The sequence below is a fragment of the Platichthys flesus genome, chromosome 9, assembly GCF_949316205.1.
Source record: "Platichthys flesus chromosome 9, fPlaFle2.1, whole genome shotgun sequence".
In the NCBI taxonomy this organism is placed as follows: domain Eukaryota; kingdom Metazoa; phylum Chordata; class Actinopteri; order Pleuronectiformes; family Pleuronectidae; genus Platichthys; species Platichthys flesus.
The window spans coordinates 11,044,966-11,065,778 of record NC_084953.1 but is presented as its reverse complement, the minus strand read 5'-3'; the positions used below and the strand labels follow the sequence as shown (position 1 = coordinate 11,065,778).

The following is a 20,813-nucleotide window of genomic DNA, read 5'->3' as shown; positions in this document are numbered from 1 at the left end:
AGAAATTGTCTATAAACAGTCGCACTTCAAACACTTTCACCAGTCATCGTGCTCAACATTAATCAGAATGTTTGTGTTAGTGGTCTCTGTATTTGGTGTTCTGCAGCTTCACTGGCTGTGAGTCACAACAGTTTGCAAGGCCGAGGGTCAGGCTTATCTGTAATGACGGGAAGGAGGTGCTGCGCGACCCGAGCAGGATGTTTTTTAATAACAGGATTATGAATCTCTAACAGCAGAGACGTGGACTCCGGGGAAACCGATGAAACATCAGATGGAGGACGACTCAGACAGAAAGAGAAGAAGAAGATGTTTTATCTGCTCTGCCCACAACACAAGACACCTCAGAGAATGAATAATTGATATGGTACCTGACCTAGACAAGGGCCAGGAGCAGGGGAAACAATCCTTCCTGCTCGATGTGCTGAGGCATCCATCTCCTCCATGTTAACACTGACAAGTTATTTCCTTCTTCAGGAGTTACTTTGTTCCACTTTCTAATCTGATAGACTTCTGTTGACCTTCTTTCCTCCTGGGGAAGCAGCACGGACATACAAGAGTCATTGATGAGAAACAAGAGGTAATTTCATGCCTCAACTATCACCACGTATGTACACAGCAGACAGTGTGACGTGCTGTGCTGATATTGATTTTAGCCCCGAGTGAAAAACATGTAGTGATATTATCTTGACATGATAAGACTTGCAAAGGCGTCCACATCAGATACGGCTACAGAGCAGCTTTACTCAAGTGTCAAAATGCACAGTATGACAACACAAGAGGGACAATGCCTACACTGTGCATGTTGTATATACCCCATCAGAAACTTGTTATTCTTTATGTTGTAAGAATACCATTTCATAGCGACATCATGATGATGTGATTCCCACCATATGATCATTAGTTAATTTTTAATCTATACAAACCTTAGGTCATTTCACTAGTCCTACAGGATGCAGCGGTACCTTCATTTATTAACTAGAATGTAGCGTGTTTACCTCCAGTGAGGCCCACCAGTCAAATTGTACACTCTTGTACATATCAGTCCCCTAAATATACCTGATTCTTCCGCATGAATTATTCTATGAGAAATCTGTGAATATGCTAAATAATAAACAAATAAATAAAAACGGCCCATCTGGGCAGGTTAAAGAAAGTGAAACAAATTCCTTGATAAGCCCGCTGAAAATCCGTTTATGCATTGCAGAGTTACACAAACAACCACACACACACACGGGTGAAAACATCCTGCAGGCTGCAAAGTAGTATGGAAACATAAGCATCTACTGTGCATTGGCACGCGCATTAAAATTCTTTGTTCGGATAATATTAGATTTTCTAAATTAAATTCAGTCTTGTGTGGCCTCATGTCGAGCAGTTCACAAACAATTGTATTTTCCTTTTTAAGTGGAAATTTGCAACATCTTCATATTTCGGCTGCACATTTCATACAGTCTGTCCCGAACAGTGCGATGCCCTGAGGCTGTTTTCTGTCTTCATGGAGTGAATCCATCTGAACGACCTGCTTATGACTTCAAAGGGATTTTCTTGAACTTCATGTTTTATTCACGATTTACACTGAAGTTTTTTAAATGCAGGAGTCCACTTGAGGTACTTATCTTTTGTTTATTTGCTCTTGCGGTTGGTCAATCACCTAATTTATGCTATAATGTGTATTTATAATGTAAATTATAGTGTGCAGCTGCCAGGATGCTTCTTCAGAAGAGCTTACTGATGGTAAAATTGGGTTAAAGTCATCAACCCTTGTAATGTCCATTTAATAACCTTTCATTATTCTATTTAAATCATGGCAGACTCGAGCCTCTACCTATTCTCTCAGTACATGCACATAACAGCACCTCTATATAAATAGTGCATTTTATTCATACAATATTTATTCCAGCCTTGTTTGTAGTACATACACTCAAGAACTCTGTGTTCCACAGCCCTCTATGTAAAGTGCCCATAAAAAAAATTACTTCAGTTACGTGTTGTCCAGCACTTGCCAGTAAGTAACAGACTTGTTCTATTTTTTGGTTATTAGCTCAAATCAGAAAAGGTTATCGTTGTTCAGCTGTAAGTATTTTTTTAATCCTTCTCAAAATTGGTTTGTGTAAACCACTTAAAAAGGAGAATACAACCAGATACTAATTCCTTTTGAGTCAACAAACTTGACCAGTGACCTTGATTTCTTTCAAAAATTAAAAAAAAGAAAAACGCCACTTTTGAAACGGGACTAGGGAACTTCCCGGGAGTTGACTGCTGCAGCGTGACCAAATCCATTCATGCCAAAAATATATGAACTCGACACAGATGGAAGTCAAGTACTGGAAGCATGGCTTTATTGGATGCAGATCTGTCTCTCGTGACCTTTTGAAACATTTAATAAGGCTGCAGCAGATACTGTGAGTAGAAGACATGATGTGCACGACTCATCGAGGCTGGAGGAGTGTGGACCGAGCAGCGTTGTTAGATTCTGCGTCACCTCCACCTGGCATTTAAAGTCAGTACGTGCTTTGATTTGGTAAAAACATTTATTTCTAAAATGTTCATTTCACCCTTTTGATGAGAACATTTCATGATACTTTCTGTTCTGCTGGTGCTTTAATGTTTATTCTCTTTTGGCCTGAACATCATTATATTTAATAGCACTGGTTTTTCAATGGACATAATTCACCATTATGATTCACATCAATCAGCTCAAATTTACAGCATGTCTTTTTACACGTCTGACCTTGGGTCAGCTCAGTTCGTGGTGTACATGGGTAAATAAAAAACAACTGCTTTTCTGGATTTCTCTGAATAGCAGCGAAATTGACATTACACAGAATCAATACAGGACTAATTATGTTCTTTCCCTTTTCAGCACAGAGCTGTTAGGAGAAGAATGGCGATCAGTGTTTCTTGTTTCTCAGATTAGACTGTGACAGCCTGCTACAGTTCAATTTGTCCCGCCACAGTTTCATAATAAACCAAAGAATCTCTTGCAGATCTATTGATAACATCAAAATAACGTCCAGTGTGGACTTTTTGTTCCAGAGATGTTGGAGCTGTTTTCTGGGAGGGGGGTGCTGACTGCTTCACATTATAGACTCTTGCACCGTTTACACTTCTGTCTTGTTGGCTCTCTCTGGACAGCGCTGTCCAACACAGTGCTGACTAGACAAAGCTGTTATGGAACCCAACCCAAGGCTTCCATTTTAAATATCAAGTAATTTGAGAAGTATTACTTCTTTGAAAGCAGTCGCTCAGGACAATCGCTAATGTGCCAACATGCTTATGGTTTGTTCATCTATTATCTCCATAAACAGATTCAGCATGTTAATCTACAGAGGGTCAAGATTCTGAGGCCGGAAGTCTTCTGGTGTCCGTTTTTAGGAAGCGGAGTTGGAGCAGACTTTAGCTGCCTGTAGGTAAACAGTCAGTGTGGAGAGCACAAGAGGTGAAACACATTGACTCACATGCATCGGCTATCATTTAAAAAATGTATCTGCATTTATAGGCAGATACATTTTAGGCAGATAGCTGTTTATAGAGATCAGTGAATGTCGTCTGGACCGAAAACAGCTATAAAAAGTATTGCTGTTTGTGTTTTGTGTGGAAAAACGTTTGACTTGTGTGATAAAAGAAACTAGTCGGACTGTTAACAGTGAACAGTGAACAGAGGGAGTCATTGCCCCCAGAGGGGAATTCATGGTTAGAAGATTGGCTGCGGGATCTGAGATTGGTTCATACGCGGTCTGTCCTGATCAGATCAGCAGGTGCTTCATCTCCTGCCATTCATCTGCCCACTTTGAGGACATTTACTCGGCTGTGGCATCACACAGCCTAAGTTGTTACACTCGAGGAAACCGGAAACCAGACAGAGGAGTTCAATTAACTTTTATCTAAAATCAATTTTTGTGTTATTAGAGTATCTGTGCTTACAATATGTCAATAGGTACCGTCCGCCCACAACCAAGGGTCATAGACTTGACCCTGTTTTTCTATCCCAATAACAGCTCTTCTGGTTTGTGTTTTCATGTCATGTGCTGCTTTTAATGAGGGAATATACAGTTCTATACACTTTAAATTAATACTATTACAGTTGATATATTTAGCAGGGCATTTTGAAAGGATGCTCTGTCCACTCCATTGTGCGATACCATGGTGGAGGATTTCTCTAATGTCATGTCTCAGATCACTGATTATGATGCTCCTTCCAGAACTGTGAAGGTTTGTATACCATAGAAAGCTCCTTGGTGAAAATCTGCACCTAATACCAACAGAAATGGACTGAAAAGTAAATTACAAGTTAATTTTAAGATCTATATAAATGCACCCCAGTAGTAACTGGTTATTATCCATTGGACAATATGAGCGCCTGCGTTTCAATAGGAAGTTCTAAATCTGCAGAAATATAAATGTTATCTGAGGTTTCACAACAGTCAGTATATGAGCCATTGCTCTTCATATGACAATGACTAAACACACTTTAGTGATAGTCACAGTTTTGGAAACAAAGATATAAACTGTAGTGATTATATTAATGGATATCGCCCCCTAATTTATTACCGGATAACCCCACATTTTTTACTGTTGAATGAAGACGAGACTGGTTTTATATTTGGTCCTAAAAATAAGAGACAGAAAATGTGTTTACACTTGACATTGTTGTGTAGTGACCCTGCTCTGTGTGCAGGGTTATCCAAACAATGAGTCGGACATCTCCAGCCTCATTTAAAATGCAGCAGCCAGACTAAAATCCTTCTAACAGTCAATAAGCAATTAATGGTTTTGCTCCTGAGTACATTTGTATATTGCTCACTGTTTATAACTCGATCAGGCCTCTCAGATCGTCTTCTTTCTGTTCGAGGAATTATACCAATAACAATTGTGTGTGTGTGCATGCACATGCGTAAAGCTAAGCACATTTGGATTGTGTGTATTAATAATATAATAATAATAATGGAGTGGAAGTGGTAGATCTGGATCCTGCAGCTCCAGAGTCATAAGCACCTGCAGAATTCGGTCACTTTACTAAACACTCACTGGACACTGATGGAGATTTAATCAACCACGAAACAAGTTTATTTACCCTCTCGTTTACCCACATTAATTCACAAAGACAATAAATCACAGGACATACAATGTAGCTTTTCAAATCTCAGGTCGCCCCTCTCTGCAAACAAACTGGTTAATATGGGAGGGAGTTAATGGGTTCAGGGTTCATTCAGTTCTTCATCAGGTAAAACGGTCTGTTCAGTCACAAACAGAATTACATCATCAAACCACCAGCTCCCAGAGATCCTTGCTTACAGGTGTGTACTGTTCAGGTTAAGCATATGGTGCAAGATGCCACAGAAATGCTTTTGCAGGACCAGACCTGGCTGCCTGTTGAATCCACCAAGAAAGGAATTATTTAAGATAAGAAACGGTTTGAAAGTCCTTTATTTGTTCCACTTTGGGCTAATTTACTTTGTAAATTGTAATTTAAAATAGCAATGGGGAACATGTGGTCTCTCAAGAGCAAATAAACATCAAATATGTAACTGTGTTGAATGAGAGAAAAGAAATCTCATCATGTAGCCTGTGATTGATCCTGATCAGTTCAGTTCTCATGGAAGTGTTGATTGAATTGTTGTCGGGAGATTGTATCCAGTGTCTTAATGAGCAATTACAACCTGCTTTACCTTGAATTTCTAAATCTGATAACTGATCAATTGGTGCTGACTGGGTTGTTAAATACAATTACCTTTTTGGCTTATTTTTTGAAATAATAAAATGATTTATTTATCCAGATTCACTATTTGTTGGTAATATAATTCTAACAGTGTCCAGACAGCTGATGTCACTTTCTGGGAAACCAAAGTAAATATTTCAAACTGCTGTGTCTTGCGGCCATGTTTGGGGTCAGAGTCCACGACCGAACATTTTGCCCTCTCATATTCAAACCCCTTATCTACAAACGTGTGTTCATGAATGTAATCTTGAGATGTGATGGAGTGCAGGCAGCCTCCAGCCAGGGTTTCTTTTCACTATAATTCAAGGGACTGAAAACCTGCACTCAAAACTGAAGGGAGCCACTTTGTGTTTACTCTGAAGAGTTTAGCCGCAGATTCTGTTGTTTTAACTGGAGATAGCACGTCATTATTTATCATAGAATGTCATTTTATAGTCATCTTTAGGATAAACAATACAAATCCCCTTGTAGCCATCATGACATGACCGCTCATGCATCCTTTTGGATGGTATCAGGGACTGACAAACAGTGAGGGCCAGAGCTGAATGATGATGCTCATTAGGAAAGTCAAACCACACAAAGACTACGGTGCAGCAGCTTAGCATCCGAGTATCAGAGTTAAATTTCATTCATTATCTCTATTCATTCAAATTGAAATACATCAACAGAATAATGAACAGAGCGGGGGTTGAGAAGGTGGACACAGTTTGGGAAACGATGCTGTAAAGAAAACCTCGCCGCAGAGAAAGTGTGAGGTTGAAATAAGTTCTCAGAGCTTTTCACATTTTCAGACACATGGCCAAATTCACGATGGACTATTTACTGGAAAATACAAGATGCAACAAATCAAATGGAAAGAGCAGTGAGTGAAACACACAGAAGAGATGCAGGAAAACATGGCCCAAGTTCAAAAAAGGGTTTTGTCATTTAGCTTTTCAGAGAATAACAGGCACGACAGGATAAAGTGTCCTATTTAGATAGAACTTCAGTCTACTGTTGTATTTACTGAAATGCTATGGCTGTAGGAAATTTTGAGAAGATAAAAGAACAAAAAAGTGTGGATCCGTTCATAAGGCCAGTCAGAGAGAAACCCTGTGACTACACAATCAATTGGAAGAGAGCCACAAATCTGAAGAAACACACAAGGGCGCACTTCACATGAATTATGCAACCTCACGTTAACCTTTTATAATCAGTACTTTACATTTAAAGCTTTATTAAACCCAGTGGTATAACATTATCCAATAGCACATCATGAAAATGGGACAGTGCTTCATTGCTTGTAAATAATTACAATAAAAGTCGGCTACGTTGCCTCATGTTTTACAGGAATGAGCCTGTGATGGATGAATGTTGTCTTTATGTGACATCTACTGGTTATTACAATGCACAGCACATCGTGTATAACAGACTTTAAGAATCAAATCGTCTGTTGGCCTGTAGTTACTGTGCTAAGAGGTTCTAGATATTACATTGATACTTAGGGGCCTACTTACTGTTTCATATAATATGGAGCAACACCACCACCACTGTGCAAAAAAATATATTTGTGTGTGAGTGAGCACGTCCAGGTGAACCAGGGAAAGGGCGTTGGCACAACTGAGACTAGTTGGCCAGTCAACTCTCCCTGGATTCAAAAGGCAGCAGCTGAGCCTCCAGAGAGAGACAAGGACTGAGACATTACCAAGCTGCAGAGCTGCTGGCCATTAGAATTAGCTGGATTTAGGTTTGTAGTTAAGTTTTTGTTTGCACATGGTGTTTGAATACAATCCAAAGCCTGATTGGTTTGTGGGGAGAACTGTTGGCCTTTTTGTATGCCACAGTACAAGGTTCTTTTGACTGTGAAGGATTTTGACTTTCTAAATGACTCCTATTGTAAGTATTAGATCTGGTAATGTTTTTGCTTCTCTCCAGATTTGATTGATGAAGTTGTACCTGAACGGATCCATGGGAGAACATCGGCTCCATTTAGTGAGCACGTATTTTAATTGCATTGTTATTAGAATGTCCTGTGGCAGGAGGCCTTTATATCAGTTAGAAGATGTCTGGTATTTTATTTTGAATTAGAGACATTAAGAAGAATCTGGGGTGGAACCTGACCAGGACCACTCATGTAAAACCTTTGGAGTTTACATGTCCTTACTGTATTTGTGTGAGTTCTCTCCCTCTTCTTGCTTCCCCGTCCACAGAAATGCAGGTTAAGGTCACTGGAGACTCCAAATTACCCATAGGTGTAAACGTGAGCACTAATGGTTATTTGTCTCTGAATGCTGTTCCTGAGACGGACTACCGATCTGTCGACGGTGTGAACCCGCATCCCTCCCAATTTAAGTTCAGCATCCTTCAATCTTTTTCCCACTTAAACCCAGCACATGCCAGGTTCCCTACGAGTCCTGTGAGGAAGTGGAGGATTGCTGAGTTAACACTTTAGCAATCTGATTCTCTTCTGGCAGAGACTTGAGAGCTGGTCAGCTTGAATGCCTGATGCAGAAGCTCCACAGAGATGTTAACAATCAATTACATGCTCGTAGGTAGCAAGAAATTAAAGTTCCAGTGAACCAGAACCTTTAAAAGGACGATTAGTCTTCGACTGAGCCAGAACCTTCAGTCTCCTAATGGGAAAGTTATTGATGGTTTGGTCCTTAGGGCGGCAGCCCGCTCATTTGATCCAGCAGCTTAAACTCCAGTGTGCAGCCCACCACTAAATTGAATGTGTAGTGTCAACTCGTAATGGTTTGTGACACTGAACTCCACTCGTGTTTGGACAGCAGGACGGATGAGAGGAAGTGAGACACGCAGAGACTTGTACCGCAAACTCGTTTTCAAGGATCAGTCGGTTATTTAAACGACATTGTCCATGAGCGGTCTGATCTAAATTAGGTTTTTGAATGAGCGGTGATGCGATGTGGAAAAGTCCCTGAAAACAAATAAAAAAGTAGGAAGGAATTCAGTTTTTGTGATTGGCCCAAATACATCAAACTCAAATGCAAAAGCTTTACATCAAATTGTGTTTTTCTGACAAAGCTCTCCTTTAACAGCCTTCAGTTATAAAAAGTAAACCTTGAACATTGTCATTGCGGCTAAAGTTTGCTCTGAATGATGCATGACCCTCATTTAATGGCAAATACCCCGATTAAATTAAAACATGAGGAATAATATGAAGTGAAGTGAATTTGGAGACTGGACTGTCCATCCATATTAAGAAGCAGCCTGAAGAATAGTTTTATAGATCTAATCCAATACACCTTTTGTCTAATTCGCTGAATATCACCTAGCAGTCTGGGAGCTGTCCCTTCTGTCTGGGAGCTGATAACAAATTCTGCCTACACAGCCCTGCTGGGAAATAAGAATTAACAATAACACCATTCCTGTGACAGGAGGTGTTGATACACTTGCAAAGTGCAACAGGGAGATGGGGAGATGGGCTCGAGGGAACGAGAGACTGCAAATCTGGTGCATGGTAATAGATAGAGGTAATTTAAGGATTACAAGGGGAAGGATAATTCCAAGTCTGCCACCACAACGTGTGGAGTTCTAAAGGGGATTGATTGGCACAAACCATGCACCTCATGACGAGGAGTCTCCACTGATGTACAGGAACAATCTAGTTTTGGTTTGAAGGGGATGGCCGGAAACCTTATTCCCCGACCTGACATTTTCTAGACTGGCAAGTTCAAACTACAGTGAGGAAGTGAATTCCCACACTTTCAAATGTAATTTAACAAAGTAGACTTGTTTAAAGACACTGTTCAAGTTCTTTGGAAAACATGAATGACATCCATTCTGAGACAAGTTTTTAAAAATACCTTTACGGAAGCTTTATTTGTCTTTGATCCAAACACTTGAATATCATGTCAGTCTGAATGAATAAGAATTTTAAAACGTTCTAAATGAAAACAGAAAACACATAGAAACATAAAAACAAGCAAAGCCAGCATGAGATAAATAAGATTTCAACTTGTGTTAAAATAATTATTAAAACATTGTATTAATAACTAAGCGATAGTAAGATTTGTATCATTTAAGAGGAGCAGGTTTTTCCCTGATAGATGCTGCTTGTGTGCTGATCATGAGGCGCCATGAGTTGATCTGGGATGTTTAAAGACTTCAGGAATCTCCAGTCGTCTGAAGAAATTTCAATTCTTCGTTGGATGCTAAGAAAAAAGGGAGAAAGAAAAATATCTAAATCAACGCTGAGGGTAACAGCAGGTTTTTCCGGAATGACATGTTCTCGTGGAGTGTGGAAAAAGAGGAACAATCCACACTCCTCCTTTCTCCTCCAAAATGTCAAAGAGAAAACCGGACATCACAGACCAAAGATTATTCAGACAAAATGAAAATTAATGGGATTCACCCACAGAGGTCTCAAATGATTAACCAACAGCAAAGTTTGTGACTCAAAACCGACCCCTGGATGAGGAGGCTTGACCGGGACTTTAACCGCCTGCCTCCGTCTGACCTGACGTCCCATCCAATTAAACACCCAACCCATCACAAGTTGCTTTTTCCCAGGCCAGACACAGACGGTCATTAGAGGCATTTGTCTCCATTTAATTTCCATTCGCTACAGAGGAGCAGCAGAGGGATTCAGAAATGACATCTGAATCCTGTGGCGAGAAGGTGCAGCCCAAAACACAGGATATGGTTGCAGGAGGTGGCAGAGAGGGTTTGAGAGGAATTAAAATTCTCTCCTGATGGTGATAAGGTCGATAGACGCACATTTGTTGTGATTCATTCAAAACCAGCACACAGGAGCTTAGTTGATTTGGTTTTAATGTGATACAATCTCAACCAAATCCGGTCTTCAGATAAGCTGCTGCAACCGAGCAGTTCCATTCATTTTAAGTTGCTTCTTCTAATGCATCTACGCAGAATATAAAATACACACATACTCGTAGAAGGTCCACTGGAAAGAATAAGATTTGATTGAAACCTTATTTATTTGATAAATAAAACCTCATGCGAGAGCAGAGAGAGAGACAGAAGTGTAATAAAAACTTAGAGCCACTTGCCGTTCAATTTGAGAGAGAGGGGTGATTCATGAAAATGATTAAAGATATGAGGGGCTAACAGTGCACAGTGGAGAAAAGCTGAAACTGAGCAAGGTTTACTTAACATGGTGACTAGCTGTCTTCCTCTGCATCTGCTGTCTTTAAACTTATAGCCACAGCTGAAGGGCTGGAATTCAAACTAAACAACTTAACGACACCTGTGTTACTTAACAATTTGTCTTAGTAAGCAAATTACCAAAACCTGACACATCCATCCATCATCTATAACAAGGCTTATCCTCTGGGGGTCGTGACGAGCTGGAGCCAATCGCATCTGACAACTGGCAGCATACATCCTGGACAGGTAGCCAGTGTATTACAGGGCCAACATAGATCCAGAACCAGTCACTCTCACGTCTACATATATGGTCAATTTAGAGTCTCCAATTAACCTAGCCCCAATCTGTTTTTGGACTATGGTAGGAAGCAGGAGTATCAGGAGAAAATCTGTACTAACACAGGAGAACATGCAAACTCCAGGAGAGCAACTCGCCAACGCAGGGATTCAAACTGGGAACTTGTCTTGCAGTGAGGAGACAGCGCTAACCATTGAATCACTGTGCCACCCCCAGTACGTGGTGCTGCTGCTGGCTCAAGGCGACAGTTGGCAGGTTATTTCAAACTTTATCCTCTACACAGCTTTAGAGACAATTGCAGCGGCATAGTTCTGAATACGTCGTCCCTGTGGTGCAGTCGGTTACCCACTTTCTCTGCTGGCACAAGGTTAATAGGTTTGAATCCCTCTGTCCTACTCGCTAACAATGTGGCAATTAATGAATGTAGGATCCAAATGCTCACTAACAGCTTTGACCTTGATTCTTGAAGCTTTAGCATCGTCCCCCAGTTATAAGCCACTTTGGATAAAAGCCAAATGAGAAAATGTAATATATTTAAGTTGCTAATGAAGTTAGCAACTGTGCTTTAGGAAAACAGATCCTTGGCTTTGGAGCAGAAGGAGAGTGGGTTTATGGGATGGGTGGATACGACAAAGTGTACACAAAGTGCACAAAATGAAACCGCTGCACACTTAACTCAATCCTGGTCTGCAATCCTTCCTGTCCTGGCTCTCCCTAAATGTTCCCAAGATAATGACCACATCTCCAGGAGGGGTTTGTATTCAGTTTTGAATATTGTGCCTTAATTAACACTATACAGGTCAAACATATGGTTTGTTTTCTGCATGTCTATATTCTGAAAGTAAACAATTTACAGCCATAACGCCGTATGGAATTTCATAGATTCTCCGAAGATTTACTGAAAAGAGATTCACGGAAAACTGAAATGCAATCTTCTTTAAATCCTTTCCAGAAGTGCAGGTATCGACTCGAGTGAGGGATCCCATGCAGCACTGAGATTAGATATAGCCTTGCAACTGTAAAGCTATAGAGCCATGGGTCCATTTAACCTCCGATTGATCATTAGCGAGCCACACATAACATCTGGGTTCTCTTCATAACACTCAAACCATGAAGCTGCGGGGCAGTGGAGACACTGTGCTGCATTAAATAGCGTTACATTTTTGTCAGCTGCTCTGTTGGCCAGCTCTCAGATTGAGTGTCATGGACCATGAGCGTGTCATATTAAATTACAGCTAATTTAGAACACAAATCCTGCCTGTGTCCTCATGAGGTCCCAATGAAAACACTGCACTGTGTGAGATAAAGTGAGTGAATGTAATGATCATTATACAAAAGTATAAAAGGCTCATTTTAATGTCTGTGTGTATGGAGAGATATGATATTATTTAGAACTGTCTTTACACAGAACACAAACTGGGTTTTGTATTGTATTGCTGTGCTTTATGACTTGAGGGGATTTTATTCATATTTACAACTGCGGGGGCAATAACATTAGTGGTTTATTTTATGTAGTAGTAGTTTATTTCCATGCTGCTGGAAAATGCTTTTTATTCATTAAGTTAACTTGTGTATTTGACCTTGTTTTTCTAGGTCTCTTTACACTTTGACATAAAATAAAAAATATGCTTAGATGCACAAACAGCGAGTCAAAATTTCATAGATTTCAGTCAAAGATTTATCAGACAGGTTAAAGCCACAAGGTTAAAGTCACTGACAGGTGGCTGGCTCTGATAAAAGGTTGCCGGACACAGTCGCGTTCACAAGCGCGGAAGGGAAGGATGGGCAAACAGGGCTGTCTGTCTCAAACCTGAATTACAGGTTCCTAGCAGTGCAACTCTTCACAGCCTGTCAGAAACTTACTGCAAAGCATTACCAAGACAAGTGACCTGTTTAACTGTGGGGCGGGTTTTGTTTACTAAGAGATTATGAGAGATCTCTAGTTAACTGCTCTAAAACAATAAAAGACATCCGAGTCATACTACTTGTTATGTATGTTGGAAAGTTCAACACATCTTTCTGACCAAGTTATTTTGCGCAAAGTAGAGGAACCTAATTTTCTCAAGCCAGCTGTTTCCGTCTTAAAGGATGGGATGAGGGTTGTCATCACTCAATGTGTCATTGAGTACTCACAGCAGCAGCCAGCGCCTGCCTCAGGTCCTCAATGATGTCGGCCTCATCCTCCAGGCCAACAGAGAGTCTGATCAGTGTGTCGCTGATCCCCAGCAAACACCTCTCTTTCTCCGGCACTGATGCGTGGGTCATGATCGCCCTGAATTATGATAAAGAGGATAGAGACACAAAGATATGAGCCTGATACAGAAAAATAACATCCTGATGCTTCAACAGAGATTAGAGCTGAGCCTTCGTAATGAAAATAAAGTGTCTAATTTAAGCCTCTCTACGTGATTCAGAGAGGGATTTCTTCTTGATCTCTGCTGCCCCCATGTGGTGTTATTTGTTACAATCAGCCTTTGGGTGCATAGAATAACTAGCAAGTACTAAAATAATTTATTTTGTGATACTTACGGATGTTCAGCTAAACTCTCGTAGCCACCGAGACTTTCGGCTATCGCAAATATCTGAAACAAGAAAAGTAGAGAACATGAAGTAATAATGCACACAATGAGAAAAACAGTCAACGCCACAAATTGAAGAAGATTAACCAAAGTGTCATTTTCTTTCAAATACAAGCAGGTGTTTGTGTGACAAAATGAGCCATTTAATAATACTGAGGCCTGATCCAATTAGATGAAGACGTCCAAAACCGACAAGAAAATAAAGTCAAATATCCGTTTATAGAGGGGAAAGTCTGGTGACAGACAAATATATATCTGGAAAGAATGAGAATTACTTGTTATTATAACCAATGAGGTTTACGTTTTCACCACTGTCCTTTTGTTTGTTTGTTACAAATATAACCCAAAAACTACTAGATGGAACTACCAGGAAACAATGTGGTGTCAGGGAAGAACTCTGTCAGATCTGGATCAGAGGGCGAATCATTTTTTTTTTTTTACATTGTGACATGTTTTTTCAGCATTACTTGATTTCTCAGTGAATAATACATAGATCTTTATGAAAACAGTTTGGTTTTATTCCAGTCACTGAGCGATCAGGATCTTTTCTCTAATTAAATATTTTAGTTTTTTCTTAAGCTGTTTTACTTAAGTAAAATATTTAAAACCGGTGCCAGGAAACACCTTCAGTGCTTTTCTAGTTATGACACTGACGTTTTCTTCCCTTCAGCGTTCCCGTCAGACCAGAAATCTAATCCAGCCATTTAGCTTAATCCCCCTTCACTCGCACGACAACAACCACTTTATAAACACAAAGGGAAACAGCCTCGATAAAAACAATATTTCCTGCCAAATTACCTTGAGGTTACTGAGGAAGGTGCTGGCATGCTCGAGGTTCCCCTTGATGTAGAAGGTGATCATGCCTGGACACCCGGTGCATTGCTTCTTCATCACCTCGTGCTGCGGGTGAGAGGGCAGGCCTGCGTTGATCGACAGAGGGAAGACACAAAAAAAAACAGTAAGACAAGAAGACAAATCCTTTAGTTACACCCTAAGCAGAGACAAGCAGAGACGGCACCTTAAACCAACATTACATCGTTCTTTTTAAATAAGTATGTCTGGTTTTGTTGGTTTGACTGAGGAATACATTACACATAAAACATGAAGACTTGTAGTTAATCTTTCACAAGCCTCTTGGGCAACATGAACTAAAACGACCCACAGCAGAGGACACAGTTGTAAACCGAGGACAACTGTGTCCTCGGTTTACTGTGATTTATGTAAAGTTTCTCAACACCTATAGTTTGACACTGGCGTATGAAGGCACGTAACACTGTAATGGTGACATATTAGCGGTGAATAAGAAGTTCGTCAGACAGGGGAGTCAGCGCTGGTGTTTGTCTCAGACTGTCAGGACGATAACACCAACTACTGAACTGATTCCCAGGAAGTTTAGCGGAATATTTATAATATTAGAACGATGCCATCTTGTGGCAAAGACATAACTTGCAGAATCTTTGCAGTAGTGATCAGGAGATGGACCCGCGGTAGCAGAGTCCCGCTGATATATTATCCTATCTCTTATATAATTTGGCTTGTTATAAGGGTATATACTTAAAGTGGCATGTGATTACCTGGAAAGATGACACGCTCCACCCTGGGATCAGCCTCGAGAAATTTGGCAGCCCCCATGGCATTCTTGAAGTGCCGCTCCATCCGTAGGTGTAGCGTCTTGAGTCCGCGGTTAACCAGGAAGCAGTCAAATGGAGATGGTACACCACCCAGTGCTGAAGAACAACACAAGAAGAAAAAATAGAAGGTAAAACACAAAACCCAGATCAGTCAAACAACAAACACCTAAACAAGCATCCAAGAGGTTAGGCCTCTGGGGCATTTTCCAGTTCTTTAACCGGTGAATGTAGGTTAAGTTGGAATAACCAGTTCAGCACAGTGGGTAGGTCTCTATTTTTTGTGGCTGAGATCCAGTAATTACTCACAAGACATGACATGACTAGCTTTTTGTGTTTTGCAGACAACACGAGTAGTTGTATTCGTTTAGTTACTACACACCGTTTTGCAGGAACCTCAGTCGCTCATTCAAATCCTCCCGGTTCGTTGAAACCAGACCCATCACCACATCACTGTGACCTGAGAAATCCGGACAGGAATAAAACAAGAGACAAGTTAGAGACAAAACATGTTTCATTTGTGTGTGTGTGTGTTTGTCTTTGTATAGGGGTCAAAATGGGAAAATGTACACAACCTACCGTTCATGTATTTGGTGGCTGAATACATACAAATATCAGCTCCCAAAGCCAAAGGACGCTGTGAGTGAACAGGACAAACATCTGAGTTAATCATTAAGCCATTTGTTTCCACATGAGCTGGAATGTGATTGCAGGAAATGATTGAAGGGCTATTTGAAAATCGAAAGGGCACGAAGAGCACAACTGTCCCTCTAACCTGGAAGTAGGCGGACATGAAGGTGTTGTCCACAACCACCACAATGTCTTTGTTGTGCTCGTGGATCAAGTCGGAGCAGGCCCTGATGTCGACGACCTTCATGGTGGGGTTGGTGGGCGTCTCGATCCACACCAGCTACAGGCCAGAGAGGAGAGGGAGTCATTTCTCTGCAGCTGCATGAGCTGGAGGGTCACTGCAGCTCCATCAGAGCATTTTACATAAATACATATAATGATTATCACACAAACACAAGGGAGGAGACACAAACCCTGTTTCACCACATAACAGTAAAGCTGGATCCGAATATTTGTTATCATTTATTTAAATGTACAATATGTAACTTGGCCTCGTGGGATCAGGGGAGTTGTTGTTGTCACCAACACTGCTGGTGAAAAATCCTCCTGACACTGAAAGGTGCAAATAACGTTCAAGGATGAGGTCATGGATTAAGATTTTAGTCACGTTACGCAGCAAACATCAGAGAATAATAACAATCGCTTGCGAGTGACCTTTTCAAACAGTGGGAGGAAAAACGAGCAGACTGGGGAACTGTTTCTTCTTTTTCATACACCGTTTGGCTCAAAGGTTGAGGCAGAGACCGGCAAAGCCACAGGTAAAGTGGAACACGACCAAATTAAAAAGGTTGCCAAAATAAAACATCCTGTTAATTTGTTTAAATTGGAGAGTGTCTGGGTTTGAATATTTTTGGGAAACATTTATGTAGGAAGTGGACAAGACAACTACATATATAGAATAGTTTCATGTTAAACCCTCACTAGATTAAGTGGTTTATTAAATACTTTTATAAAAATCAGTTTGGAGGAGCCTACAAGAACAACAAACAATAAACTGTAAAAAGTTCTTTCACTTACTTTTGTGTTTGGCTTCAGTGCCGCCTTCACCAGCTCTGGTTTTGTACAATCAGCAAACGCCACCTGCAGGCCAAGTTCGGTAGCGATTCTTTGGAAGTAGCGATTTGTTCCTTGAAACGACCAAAGTAAAACTGAGTCAACACTTTCAGACATAGCTCCACTTATGGTTCAAACCCGGCTTTTTTCACGTAAGACCCACCATTTTGTACAAGTGACTAATAGTGAAACCTCCGGTGGAATCTACCAGTTTTTCAGAAACCCTGAAGCCTCTCACTAGGACATTTGCATATTCACATAGACAGACACATGGAGACGATAGCTGTATTAGCGATTCTACCATTAAAAACAGATAACCCGCGTCCACTCACTAATGGTGTAAAGGCAGTTTGAGTGAATGTGAGCCTTCTCCTTTATGTATAAAGAGAAGTAAACCTGATATTTTATTTTTAATTTGTTATCGTAAAAATATAAAAGTTGCATTGTTCCAAAATGGAGTGGGTTTCCTTTAAGTCCATCCACTGAAATTGTCTGTTTTCAATTCGCTTATTAACGAGCTGAAGATCATTCATCTGGGTTTCATCACTGATCCTGGTGATACAGCACACCGAAAAGTGCTGTTGTGCCAAACACTAGCAGCTTCCCGCAAACAGTGAGTATCTGATGGTCTAAGAAAACATTAGTAGGAATATGTTTGTGTTCTGGCCAGGCCTCAGAAAGGTCACTCACCTCCGTACACGTCATCCATGCAAACGATCCCGTCACCTGATTTGAGCATGTGAGTGATGGTCACTGTGGCGGCAAGCCCTGAGGCGAGAGCGAGGCCTGCATGGGAGAAAAACAAGACGCAACAGTTTTACAAATCTGAGGTGGATTAGTTATGTGTTGCACCCCCCTCACTGTGCTTAAGTGATGATTAGTGTTATTGTTTGGTCATGCGGCCTCATGATAAGCATGTTCCGCCTGAGGGATACAATATGGCATGAATAACCACTTACTGTACTTTGCTCCATCCAGAGCTGCCACGGCCGTCTCAAGACAGTTCCTTGTAGGATTTCCACTGCGGCTGTACTCAAACCCCTGCACGAGAACATTAACACAAGATTTCAGTAAACAACAAACATTGAAGTAATATATTGTATAAATGGACAACAGGTGGCCACACCCCAAGTGTAGGCACAATACCGAAACTGATTGAATGAATAGAAATAATAAGAGTGTAAGGCCTGTACGGACAGCACCCAACCTCTTTCTTGGAACACCTTGAAGTGTCACGTGAGCACACTGGTAAAAGTAATACAAAAAAGTTCTTTAAACAATATAGCAAATACAGCTTAAGAGTTTGTGTTGTCTTCAGCTTTGCACAGTGTATACAAGGCAAACTGAGTCAAATACAGAAGAAGATTTATACTATGGACAAAATGACTGATGTTAAACAGTTCTGAGGAGAGTTTTTGAGATTTTAAGAGCAGGAAACGAGATGATTCCCTTTAAAACAAGATCAGGAAAAATGGTGTGAAGACTGGCCTGGAGTCTGCTGCCTATGGCAATAAATGGAGCCTGAATGGCCTTGAACACATGGTTGGTGTAGTTTGAGTGAGCAAGGCCAGCTGTAGCCATGCAGTAGTAAAAAGCAGATAAGCTTAACGTCACTATCCTAGTTTGACAAGTTAACTCTGGGTTGACAGTACAAAAAACAGCAATAACAAAATTGGTGGAGTAATGGGGATAAGCATACCAGGGTTTGGAAAATAAGGTCAAGAGGTGAGGAGCTTGGGGCGAGTGGTGCGTTGGGGTATTTCTTTCTTTCTTTTGTGTGAAAACCTAAATGACTACAGCTCTCATGAACTCATTTTATGTTTTTCGCCGTTCTCATGTCAGCACAGGTACAATGGCAATCTACCAGAATTGTGGTGTATAATCATTGACAGAGGTTGTTCAAGAGAACTTTACACACACAAACATATTGCACCAACTGAAAATTAGAGAGGAAGAGATAGGGTGGAGAAGAACATTTTAACATACTCATGTATATGCTTTTTATTTCCCTGCATTGTTAGTCCCAATATTTATGCATTTCTAATACGGAGCCTTATGCTTTAGTTGAAGGTATTCTATATAGTTAAGAGATTACCTGAACATTTTTTATTTCATCATCATATTTTCTTACAGGAAAGGATTAAAAACTAATTTTTATGGAAAAACTATCCATTTAAAAATAAGCTCCAATTACGGAGGGATTGGAAATTAGGAATATATTTCGCCAATAATTCCTATTTTGCAGATGACACAAGTTCAACATTATTTATTTTACCACTACATTTGTCTTTATGTTGTTTCAATTACAGATCCCCACTGGTGCTTTAGAGAATCTTGACGCACTTGAACTGTACTTGAGCACATGTATCCCATGCTACATTGCAGAAGATCTCATCTAACTGATCTAATTAAACTATGAATGTATTATATTGTTTGAACAAAATCAGGTTATAGAAACAACCCGAGAATGCTTCGTCATGCTTCAGATGGCCAGAGTTGTTCACCGCCCAACTTACCACACTGAACTTTCTCACGTGGCTTTGTTTGACCAGTTTGAGGCTCAAATCGGTCACATAATCGAAAAGATTTCACGAAAACGAAAATACAAATGTATCAAGCAGAATAGATTTGGATGTTCTTAGATCCCTAGGTTGGGAAGCATTGTACCACATTGCATTTACTGCACAATGTACTCCTTATGCAATGAACCTTTATACTGATAATGAATCAGTCACAGGAGCACATTGATTTATATTTTAGACATTTTAATATTATTATATATTTGATTCAGATCTCATTCATTTGTTTTTATTGTTGATAAAGAGAACGGGCGTTATGGCGATGTAATGATGGCGCCTTCAGCTTAACTGTAGGTAACGATCCCCTCCACCCTCCACCCCGCCGGGTAACCCGAGCTGCAGCTACTTACGGCGTGGTTCCCCGGTGCGTGCTGCTTGAAGGTGGTGGAGAGAGAGATCGGCGGCACCACGGCCATCGACTTCCACTGCTCCGGCTCCTGTCCCACGTGAATGGCCTCGGTGGCGAAGGACTTGAACCTCGGGCAGAAACCGGCGAACACATCCTCGGTCTTCTGCTTGGGATCCATAGCTGCTGTGAACCGCGGCGGCACCGAGAAGAGTTTTTCCCCGAAGACCGGTTAACGGAGAAACCATTTAACAGTGCGCTGCGCTCCTCCGCCCCGGCCAATCAGCGGCCATCAACACGGGACGCCCGATGCTGATTGGTGCGTGGGCAGGGGAGTAAAAGCCACGTGACGCAGCACGTTATGTGCGTTCTTTGTTGGTCTGCTCTTTTATGTGTGTGCGTGTGTTCTGTGCGTGTTTGTGTCCGCATACTGATGCAACACTTCCTGTCGTTTGAGTCAGGGAGGGCGCTCCTCGAGGTTCTCCCCCCTCTCACTAGATCGCTGAGAAGAAGCCATTCACGTTTGACAAGCTGCTGCTGGTTCGTTTTTCACATTTTCACCGGTTTTTACTGCCACACGTTCTGACAAATCCTCCTCAATCAATAAATCCTTTTAACACGGATCATTTCGACTGGTTGGCTTTGTGGTTGCTGGGGGGGGGGGGATTCTGAAACACCAGAGGCCATTTACAGTGGAGACCAGCAGGGCCCCAACAGCTGGGGCCCCCGCATTAGGTCCTTCTCACAATGCAGCAACTGTAATACTCTTGGCGTTTCCGAACCATCACTATAACAGCTGTAGTTGTGAAATGCTTCATTCCATTTATGGGCATTTTTTCTATTGCACACACACACACAAAAAAAAAGGACAC

General features: G+C 41.0%; 1 protein-coding gene across 1 annotated transcript; it reads right to left on the bottom strand.

Moving 5' to 3' along the window:
- Window positions 1–9,508: 9,508 nt before the first annotated feature.
- LOC133960341 (cystathionine gamma-lyase-like) lies at window positions 9,509–20,184 on the bottom strand. The gene is made up of 12 exons (XM_062394854.1): window positions 19,946–20,184; window positions 17,976–18,057; window positions 17,707–17,802; window positions 16,981–17,090; window positions 16,109–16,243; window positions 15,913–15,970; window positions 15,716–15,793; window positions 15,280–15,432; window positions 14,504–14,625; window positions 13,656–13,708; window positions 13,260–13,398; window positions 9,509–9,873 (listed from the first exon to the last, which is right to left on the bottom strand). The coding sequence occupies exons 1-12, from the start codon at window positions 20,120–20,122 to the stop codon at window positions 9,856–9,858; spliced, it is 1,221 nt and encodes a 406-aa protein (XP_062250838.1). The 5' UTR covers window positions 20,123–20,184; the 3' UTR covers window positions 9,509–9,855.
- Between the last annotated feature and the right edge of the window lie 629 nt (window positions 20,185–20,813).